An 11,370-nucleotide genomic window follows, 5' to 3' on the forward strand; every position below is an offset into this window, starting at 1 on the left:
ACATGAATTGACTGCAAATACCACCTCCCTAGTTTTGTGATTGTGAGTATAAGCTCTGGAACTAAAATGTCTCTCCAAATCATGGCACTTTCTCTACTAATTAACATTTACTTAACCTGCGAGTCTTTTCCACAATATAAACATTTTAAGAATTGGACTAGATAATTAACATAAGCACGTAGTCAATAAATGAATTAACCAGAGGCTGGAGTGTGGCTCAAGTAAATGGTAGAATTAACTTTTCTTGCGGTACTGGAGTTTAAACTCAGTGCCTACACCTTGAGACACTCTTACCAGCCCTTTTTTGTGATGGGTTTTTTCGAGATAGGGTCTTGAGAATTATTTAACTATTTTCCTGAGGTGGCTTCGAACAGTGATCCTCCTGATCTCTACTTCCTGAGTAGCTAGGATTACAGGCATGAGCCACCAGTGCCTGGCTTAACTTTTTTTGGGGGGAGGGGGGGAGGCTTCTCTTACTGAGTTTTTCTTTTTATTTTGTTGTACTGGGGGCACACTGACATTTACAAGTTTTTACAATATGTCATAAGTGAATTCACCCCCTCCCCCATTCTCCTTTATCCCCCTTACTGGAATATTTTCAACAGGTCTCATGTTTCCATTTACATACATGTATACATATTCACCCTCCTTTACCCTTATATCCTCCCCATACCAAAACCATCTCGTCCTCTAAGCACTAGGTTCTAGTCACAGGTTTGATATTTAGAAGATGCCCTCCTAGTGAATGAAGCATCAACTCTTCTCAATGACTTCCTAATCTTCCCCCAAGTTTTATTTATTTATAGCAGTGCTAAGGATTAGACTCAGGGCCCTGTGCATGCTAGGTAAGAGCTCTACCACTGAGCTATACCCTCAGCCCTTCCCAATTTAGTTCGGAAAATTTTCAAAACTAAAAAGTTAAAATAATATAAACATCCATATACCTCCTTCCACCTATTTTCATCCATTGTTTATGTACATGACATAAAGCAAATATATTTTCCTAATCATTTAAAACTAACTTATAGACACTTTACCCCTAAATATTGCAGCACGTATCCCCATATTTAGAACATTCTTTTACATAACCACAACAGCATTCGCTTCTAATCTCTCAAGTGTCCTAGTAACACCCTTGATATAAACTCTTTCTGGGCCATGATCCAGCCAATAAACAGGAAATGCATTTAGCATTCTTTTATTCTCTTTAGTCTTTAAATACACTGGTCTCCCAATTTTTTAATCTTGCTTGATACCAAGTAATTCAATTACAACTTAATGTCATTTTGATAATTTAAGTAATACATAAATTTATAAAGAAACAAATAGGGCTGAAAATGTGGCTCCAGTGGTACAGCACCCAGTACCACCTTCCCCACAAAAAAAAAGGTGGAATCCTGAATATACTAACTCACACAGAACCTACAATTTAAGAGTCCAGGATCCCTCCTTAACAAATACCCAGGAAACTATTTTACCTTCTAGCCCTCCATTTCCAGCCCCAATCCACCATATCCAATCTCTAATGTAAAATATCATTTTGGGGGCTGGGGACGTGGCTCAAGTGATAAAGCACCTGACTACCAAGCATGAGGCTCTGAGTTCAAGCCCCAATGCCAATTAACTAATTATCATTCAGGGCTGGAGCTAAAGCTCAGTGGTAGAGTATGTACTTAACAGACCCAAGGCCCTGGGCAGGTTTCCCAGTACCAAAAAATAAAGTATTTTATACTTTTCTTTTACCTATATACAATTAAAAAGTAGTTTTACAAATAATGCATACTATACAAATCACTGCATAACTTACCTTTTTCTCCTCACTCAACAAAGCAGCTTTCCCATTTTCCTTCTGAATAACTTTTCCATTTTTTAGTTTTCAGCAACTAATCCCTCATTTGGATAACAGACTTACTTGGTAAATACTTTCATCTACTAAATTTTATCTACTGATTTTATGTTCTTGCCGATTAGAAACAGTTGCCTAATTATGAAGGTTCATAAAACACTGACTTAGTGCTTGCATAAGATCTGTGTAAATTATGACTGGATTCTATTAATTTAAAATTAACAAAATTACCTAGTCCAGCTCTTCTTGGGCTAGGCATCTTGGGCTAATTAATTCTGAGAGGGGTTCATTACTATATTTCTACAAGATGAATAGTTAAATGTTTTTATGCAAACTAGGCATCATTTTCTGTCTCTGCTTAAAACTATGGGTAAGCCAAAAAAGCTAACATCTGTTAATGTAATGTAAACTGCAGCACATTTATACAAACATCATGCTATCCACAAAACTGAGCCACTAGTCATATGAACCATGGAAGCTTGTCAGGCTGGGGATCTGGCTCAAGTGGTAGTGTGACTGCCAAATAAGCATGGGGCCCTGAGTTCAAAACCCAGTACCATAGAAAAAAAAATAGCCCTTTCACAATAATTAAAAATTAGAAAACTCAGAAATGCAATTTATTTCTTAATAACCTATGTGCCAAAATTCCAAGCACAGTAAACTATTCATGGGCAAACAAGTTTACATCATTACATTCATAAATAAGGTAAAACTTTATACGGCACATTAAGGACTGACAAAATGAACATTGGTTACAAATGTTCCTTGTATTTTGCCCCATAGTACCCGGTATATTAAAATGTTTCACAAAAAAAGGTAAAAATCATTAAGAATAATTTACTAAATTTTTCTCTCCCCATTACTGACCACAAAGGTTTGTGAAAGTCCACAACTTCACCCAGCACCAGTGGCTCACGCCAGTGATCCTAGCTACTCAGGAGGCAGAGATCAGGAGGATCATGGTTCGAAGCCAGTCTGGGAAAACAATTCGTGAAACCCTATCTTGAAAAACCCTTCACAGAAAAGGGCTGGTGGAGTGGCTCAAGGTGTAGGCCCTGAGTTCAAGCCTCAGTACTGCCAAAAAGAAAAAAAAAGGGAAAAAAAGCTATACATCATTTTAAATATGAACTATGGATGATGGGCAAGTGAATCCAATTAGATATATTATAAACACATATGTAAATGTCACAATGTATCTTCCCTGTACAACTATCATCTGCAAATAAAAAATGAACTACAGAGATTAGCAGAGGGAGCACACTCTTGCAAAAGTCCAACCTACTGAAGACTTGAAAAGGCAGAGAAAGAAGGAAAGGTGTATGCTAATCTCTCCCTGCTCAATTATGACAAACATGAACAAATTTTGTGTTCCAGCCTAATCCTGCTCTCATTTGGACTCCTAGAAGACAGACAAATGGATGCCGTCATCTAGCATCTGGGCAAGAACAGACTGGGACCTCTTGTAGCCATATGTGCAACTGCCAAAAGCTGGCACTTTAGCCCATCTAAACTCATAAATACACCAATCTCCGTGTTATTATGTATATCGAGCCTCAGCCTTTATAAGACTGCATAATATTCCATTGTATAGCAGTGTGTATTAAGTGGTGAAGGTCCATTTCAGTTGTTTGGGTGTCACATAAAACTATTTCAGATTGCAGATAAACTTGTTAGAAAACTGTGAGAGTTTTCTCACAGGCTAGGGCACAGCTTAAGTGGCAGAATGCCTGCCTAGCAAGTGTGAGGTCCTGAGTTCAATGCTCACACCTGCCCCTCCGAAAAAAAAAAAAAAAAAAAACCTGTGGTGGGAGGGAAACCAGAATGTGTGGGGTCCTTTGTTAGATTTCCTTCCCATAGTTTGTGCAAACTAAACCTGAAATATGAATTTTAAAACCATGCTCATCACCAGGTACAGGTGGTTCACACCTGTAATCCTAGCTGCTCAGGAGCATCATGGTTTGAAGTCAGTCCAGACAAACACTCTTCTTGAAAAAACCAACGCAAAAAAGGGCTGGTGGGGTGGCTCAAGGAGTAGGCCCTGAGTTCAAATCTCAGTACCACCAAAAAAAAAAACAAAAAACCTGAAGTCATTTCTAGAACCAATACAGTAAGCCCGTCTTCTTCATAGATTTATTACACAGTGGTTCTGACAAAGTATGGTGAAAAAAAAAAATCAAAAGAAATTTCAGAAACAAAAATTTTCATTCCAGCCCAAGCATTATGCACCTCAGTTCATGTGGAGTTCACATCAGTCCCGAGTTATTGTCTGCTCTCTTTAAATCCTTGTGTGATCTACTGAGTATTTCCCTGCCCTTGATTTTGTGAAAATATGCCTCCCAAAAAAGCTTAAATGATATGCTTAAATGATAAAGTGAAAATCTGAGATTTGTTGAAAGGCAGCATGTCTTTAGCTGCATTGTGATGGTGTTATGGGAAAAATGAATCAAGCATCCACAGTACAATACTGAACTCTATGCATTCTGAGCATTCACGGGTTTTGCTCAACAGCATCTCCTTGGAACCACATGTCCAAGGATACGATGCCAATGGTCTGCTGTTTTTTTCTTGGTGGCCCCACTATCTTGATTGCAGCAACAGTTGTTGCTTAACCTTTTCCCTCCACACTGTAGGAAACTACAGGACAAAGGAGTTGAAAAAAATGAATTATAGCCACGCACCGGTGGCTCACACCTACAATCCTAGCTACTCAGGAGACAGATACCAGGAGGGTAACATTTCGAAGCCAGCCGGGGCAAATAGTTCTCAATACCCTATCCCAAAAAAAAAAAAACCCATCACAAAAAAAGGGCTGGTGAGTGGCTCAAGGTGTAGGCCCTGAGTTCAAACCCAGTACTCCCTTACACACACACACACAAAATTACAAGGGAAAAGAAAGATGGGAGAATAAATCTATGAACTGAAAAAGATTTATCACAATATACAGGTTTTATTTGGAACCTGATTCAAACTGGAAAAAAATGCTGAGAAGACAACAGGCAGGGCTAGAGGTGTGGCTCAAGTGGTAGAGAGCCTGCCTAGCAAGCACAAGTTCAACCCTCCTCCCAAAAAGACAACGGACAAACCGAACACTAACTGGGTACTTTATTATACTAATTTTCAGGTGTAATGATGTTTATTGCTTTTTAAATCCTTACATTTTAGAAATATATACTGAAATACTGATAGATAAAATAATGCATCCAGCATTTGCTTCAAAATGAGGGTTGGAAGAGACTAGTGAACAGATTAAAACAACTTGCCCTAGCTGGGCTTGGGTAGATCACGGCTATAATCCTAGCTACTCAGGAGGTAAAGATCAGGAGGACGGCAGTTTGAAACCAGCCCCAAGGAAATAGTTCAGGAGACCCTATCTCAAAAATACCCAACACAAAAACAAGGCTGGTAGAGCATCTGCCTAGAAAGCATGAGGCCCTGAGTTCAACCCCAGTGCCACAAAAAATAAAAAAATAAAAGTTCTCTCCTTTCTGAAATGTAGTCCTCTGCTAAACATAAACACAATTTTTAAAAGTTTTACATAACATATTAAACTTTAAATATTCTTCTTACCCCCTCCCCCCAGCTTTTTTTTTTTTTAACAGTACTTGGGTTTGAACTCAGGGCTTCACATGGGGCAGGTGCTCTACAGCCTAAGTCAGGCCTCAGTCCCTTAAATGTCCCAGTTCTGAAAATTTTTTTCCTTTTCTGGTTAATGAGCTGTTAGTTAATGGTAACGAAGTATTTTCTAAATCTTAAGAAAAAAAATTAAACTAAATTTGCTCCAATCATGTACAAAGATGTCATTATTCAACTGAACTCCCTACAAAATGATTTTTCCTTTTGGAGGGGGATTCTAATCACTGGCATACTTTCAACTACCAGAAAACACATTCTTAACTGGGCACCAGTTGGCTCATGCTTGTAATCCTTGCTACCTGGGAGGCTGAGATCAGGAGGATCACAGTTTGAACCCAGCCCAGGCAAATATTTCATAAGACCAACCCCCCCCCCCCTCGTCGCCCATCTTCAAAATAATCAGAGCAAAATGGACTGGAGGTGTGGCTCAAGCAGTAAAGTGCCTGAGTTTGAACTCAGGCACTTTTTGTCAAAAGTGCAAACTTTCACGGGTGAGGAATGGTTCAAGTGATAGAGCGCCTGCCTAGCAAGCCTAGCAAACTTGGGGCCGTGAGTTTGAGCCTCCTGTACCCTAACAAAACAAAAACAAAAACCCAAAACCAAAACAAACAAAAAACCCCCACAAAAAGCGCAAGCTTTTTTTCTAACATGAGCAAATCAAATATTTTATCTGGAACCTGTAATCCTAACTCAGGAGGCAGAGGCAGAAGCAGGAAGATCACAGTTCCAGGACAGTCCAGGGAAATATAGCAAGACCAGATATAAAAAAATACAAAAGGGGTGGGGTATATGGCTCAAGTGGTGGAGGGCTGGGCCTAGCATGCTAAAGTAGAGGCTCTGGGTTCAATTCCCAGTAAGGGGGAGGGGTGTATAGGAATTGAGCGTGACATGAAAAGATAGTACTATATAACTAGGGGTCCTAAATGACGTAGCTACTTGCCTAGCCTGCATGAGGCCCTGGACTCTAACCCTAGCACCAGAAAAACAGTAACAAAAAAAAAAAATGAGAACTATCTAACCTACCGGTTATATTTTAAACTAAAACTTAGATTCAAAAATAAAGTATGTCACTGATACCAGAAGGTCACATCTGATCCAGCTGTGTAACTGCTCCCCACCAATTCTGTGCCTTTACTGTTTCTCTCTCCTGTGCCTTTTCTTCTTTCAATGCTCCAGATACTGCAAAGTCTAGTTTGTACCACTTCTTCCTTGATGCTTCTTTCTCATTTTTAATTTGGATTGTTTTCAACGTATGAATTACTGTTCATTACATATTACAGATGTTCATTTCACTGAATCCTTCTGGTCTGGTCCATAGTGACATATATTCTAGGGTAGCCAGAAGCAAATGGTGAGCAAGTATTTCGCAAAAATGAAACTTCTAAAAGACAATGCAGAAAAACAGGAAGTATATTCTGCACCCAACTCTCAGCCTTTTCATTCAACAAAACCCCAGTAAGACCACTAACTCTAGTGTAAATGTTATTGAACACTACAGACAACTCTAATAAACCAATTCCTAAATAATTATACCAAAAAAAAAAAAAATCAGGCCAAGAAACCCTATCTCAAAAAAAAAAAAAAACTATCACAAAAAAGGGCTTGTGGACTGGCTCGAGGTGTAGGCTCTGAGTTCAAACCACAGTCCACAGGAAAAAAAAAAACCAGCAGTGCTCAGCAAACAGGAGGCACTGAGTTCAAGTCTCAATACTATCCCTCCCCCTAAAAAGACCCCTCAAAGTCCTTAAGCAAATTTAAGCTTTTCCTTTCTTTTCAGTTGCAACTAGAAGCCTGCAAACCCAAAACCACTAAGAAAAACAAAGAACTGTACCTATTCTGATCCATCCGCAAGCAAAAAACTAGGAAAATCCCTTTTCAGCTTTGTGATTTACCAAATTTTCTAATGCTAGAGATTAGCGGCAAAACAAGCTACTATACACAATTTTTGGTTAAATCATCTTTCCCTTCCAAAAAGGACCAAAGTGTGTACTCCCTAAGTCAGCAGTATCTCAAAGAACTACTAGATGCCAAGATTGTAAACATTCCTAACCTTACACTGGCTGATACAATTTAATACAATTTGATATGCAGAAAAGCCCAAAAGATTTTGAGTAAATACAGTTTTTATTTTTCAATCACTGAAATCTAAGCCGCAATGACCAGAGTAAAATAAAAATAATCAGGTTAAAGAGGATGTGAGGGTTGACCCTAATAGAAATGTTTGCAAAAGATACACCACCAAGAAAAAAGATTGTTTTTGGTTTGGCTCAATGATGGGAATTAACAGCCTGTGAAAAGAACCATTGTAGGAAGATGTAACAAAAACCTAACCCAGTATTATTAACCTCCTAAGACTCAAGTACAAATTACCGATGCAGCCATTACTTTAAACTACAAGGTACAATAAAGAAATGTTTGAGAACAAGATGGTTGACAACTTAAATCACAACTATTTATTCCATAATGGTTGCTCTACCTCCTTTTAAGCCATCCTTCACACTGAAACTTTCTGAAAACACAGAAGAGTAACTTGTTACCTGGGAGAAGAAAAAGGGCACCTTACTGCAGAGTCATTGGGAAATCAAAATCAAACCTTTTGCAGTGTTCACAGTCTTCCAAAATTTGATGCTAACCCAACTTTTCTCCCTTTCAGCTCAGGAGGTTCCCAATCTAAGTGTTGCTTCCCCCCATCTCAACCAAAATTATCTAAGTCTACCAAAGATATATTTAAACATCCTCTTTCCCACTGGAGGTATAGTTCAGTGGTAATGCTTGGGTAGCACGCTGGAGGCCTTGAGATTGATCCACAGAAAGTTCTCTTTCTGTGAAGCTTTTAAAATACATCCAGTATATATTAATCTATCATTAAATGTTGTTAAACATCTGAGCACCCATTATGCACCCGGTACCAAGGAGATCAAAATACGTAAAATTCCTGTATGCAACAATCTCAAAGTAGAAGAGAAAACCTTACTAAGACTACTGTAAATAATACAATACAAAGATTTATATTGAGGACCACAGTCGTTGTCCCGTCCCCCAAGGAAAACAAATTAATTTTGCACCACATTACCACATGTGGCCTTACAAATGAAATCACTGATCGGCCATGAAAAACTACTAAATTCTCCAGGAATTCTTGCTCTCATGAGGAAGAGAGCAAGAAGTCATGTAAATGCTGTTATGTAGTTCTACTAAAAATTCATCCTCCTCTGACTTAACACCCCCCAGTGATGGAGAAGTATATTTCTGGTCATCTCGAGTGCTGTCACAAATGTCAAAACCAAATGTTTCAGTATTTATGTCACTGCTGAATTCACACCAGTAGAATAATTACAAATAAAAGGGTGCCGGTGGCTCAGGCCTATAATCCTGACTACTCAGGGAGGCACAGATCAGGAGGGTTGCGATTTGAAGCCAGCCCCGGGAAACAGTTCCATGAGACCCTATCTCGAAAAATCTCATCACAAAAAAGAGCTTGGCAGAGTGATCAAGCTGTAAGAACGCTGGCCTCGCCAAGCCTGAGGCGCTGAGTTCAAATTCCATGCAGCCAAAAAAATAAAACAAAAGGGCACATTTTGCCAATGAATTGAAAGCAACTGAGATATTCAGCTGAGTTTCTATAACAATGGTCAGAACTTTAGATTTTCTTGACAGAGGATATATTATATTATGATATAACTAAACAACTAAAGCTACAAAATGCCTTTACATTAAGAATGAAGCCCGGCGCCAGTGGCTTACGCCTAAAATCCTAGCTACTCAGGAAGCAGAGATCAGAAGGATCACAGTTCGAAGCCAGCCCGGGAAAATACTATGGGAGACCCTATCTCGAAAAAAACCCTTCACAAAAAAGGGGCTGGTGGAGTGGCTCGAGGTGTAGGCCCTGCGTTTAAACCCCAGCACCACAAAAAAAAAAAAAAAAAAGCAGTATCTTTAAGTGTTCTCATTATTTTGCAAAAGTATGTTTGAGATGGTCAAAAGACAAAAGTGTAAGGCCCAAAACACTTCTGATTTAAAAAGTGTTGAGCTTCAGGTCCTCTGGGTGGCCCAACTATTCAAAGCCATTCACCGTCCAGTCCTTAACCAAGCTTTGCAGATTCACCTACTAATTCCTTTCTTGCACCCTCTTTTCCTGCCATAGTAGACACGACTCAAGCACATCATTCACGACTCACTGCCTTGTTACAGGACGTTCTCTCAGGCTCAGATGTCCTCTCCTAATTTAAAACTGATTGATCCTTTTATACCAGGGACACGTCACCTCCTGCCTTAAATAACTAGGCATAAGTTAATCACTCCGTTACCCAGCTTCCTGGAAGATGTTGCTTCTACTTCTATTTAAGCATTTACTTGGCTCAGAAAAGAATATACAGGTTTCCTCCATCAGACTGTGAAATTTTTGGTGGCCTTACTCTAATACTTCTCACAAACTAATACTGAGCCACACCACCTAGAAAATATGTGTGAAAAAGTGACACTCTCAAAAGTGTTCAATGCAAATTTCGGATTCTAAGTCAAAAGTCAAGAAATTCTGTTCCCACTTCCCATGCCCCATTTCCTGTCTCCTCTGGACATTCTCTCACAACTATTAAGACTATTCCCAACACTTCACTAATTTTGTATACTCTGTATGCCATGAAACAATCAACTATCTTAAAAGCTTCGGTCACTGATAAAAGTAACGTGCCTTCCCCTCTTCCGCCTGCTCCTCCAAGAATCAAAATCCAAAGAGAAACAAAAGTGATTAGAGGAGGAAGTACCCGATACTATGCCCGACCCATTTCTTGCAACAATACTAATCACTCAAGCAATACACACACATAACCGGTGACAGGAGCAAAGAGCCTGACTTTCAACAAACTCCACCTAATACACCCCGAAAAGCGGCTGCCGTGTGTCGGTGCTTTTCTGAGTCTCCCATGCAAACTATGGCAACGACAGTGCCGAGGGGCGGAAGAGACTTTCCTCGCACCCCTCCTTTCCATGACCCCCAGCCCTGGCAAGCCGCTCGAACGAGGCCCTCCGGCCAGAAAACGAGAAGCAACTCTAAAGTAGCTGCACCCAAACACGGAACAAAGCGCCTGCCGGGGGTGTACTAGTAGGACGCCATTACGCGGGGCAGTGGCCTGCGCCGCGGGCGCCGAGAAGACGACCCAGACCCCGAAGCGTGGGCTCGGCCCCCAACAAAAGACACCACAGGCAGAGGTCACGGGGGGCAGTCTTAGCAGGTAGGCAGCAGACAAGACACGAAAGAAGGAAAAAGCCGCTTACCTTCGTGAGTCTTGGCGATCTTCGCCATTTTGTTCAGTCGAACACACAGACGGAACTGGCGCTCCCAAGAACTTCCGCTCGTCGCCGCCACCGCCACGGAGAAAAATAGCGGGGACTGCTCTCCGCGCATGCGCCGAGCGGGCACGCGCGCCGTCGGAAGACACGTGACAAAGCTGCCAGCTGGATAGAACCGCGAGGTGCATGGTGGGTGTGGGAGGAGCCGGGTTGGGCCCTGGGTCGGCTGCCCGGAAATACCCGGGAAACTTCGCGTGGGCGGGCCAGCCCTGCTTGAGTGCTTTTTCCCGGAGGAAAGTGGACTCCACCCGCGCAGTTAAGAGTAGTCACTGTACGGACTACTGGGCTGTTGCCACTGGAAGTGTCCTTAGACCTCCCATCCCCTTTCTCTAAGTTGGCGCGCTGGAGTCTCGGGGCTGCACAAAAGCTTTCCTTCGCCCCTGTCCCTGGTAGCGTCCGCTTGCTTGTGGTCTCGCCACAGCCATGCTTTGCGCTGTAATTCAAGGTCACTTCTCCTTCACTAATTGCCTATCGTTAAAGTAGGAGTTTCATTTACAATGTGTGTTCCCAGACATTGTTAAACTAACTCAAATAGTCTAGTT

The 11,370-nt window shown here is 40.9% G+C and overlaps 1 protein-coding gene across 4 annotated transcripts in view; it reads right to left on the reverse strand.

Annotated features, from left to right (window-relative positions):
* Positions 1-10,886, reverse strand: part of Sf3b1 (splicing factor 3b subunit 1) — a 45,392-nt gene extending 34,506 nt beyond the window's left edge. For all 4 annotated transcript variants that reach the window (XR_012447317.1, XR_012447318.1, XM_020156888.2 and 1 more), the window contains exon 1: positions 10,754-10,886. Coding sequence is in view for 2 of the 4 variants with exons in the window: in XM_020156888.2 (XP_020012477.1) it covers positions 10,754-10,883 (130 nt within the window). In the remaining 2 variants the exon portion in view is untranslated. The remainder of the gene's footprint in view (positions 1-10,753) is intronic.
* Between the last annotated feature and the right edge of the window lie 484 nt (positions 10,887-11,370).

The sequence above is a fragment of the Castor canadensis genome, chromosome 4 (assembly GCF_047511655.1).
Source record: "Castor canadensis chromosome 4, mCasCan1.hap1v2, whole genome shotgun sequence".
Classification (NCBI taxonomy): Eukaryota; Metazoa; Chordata; class Mammalia; order Rodentia; family Castoridae; genus Castor; species Castor canadensis.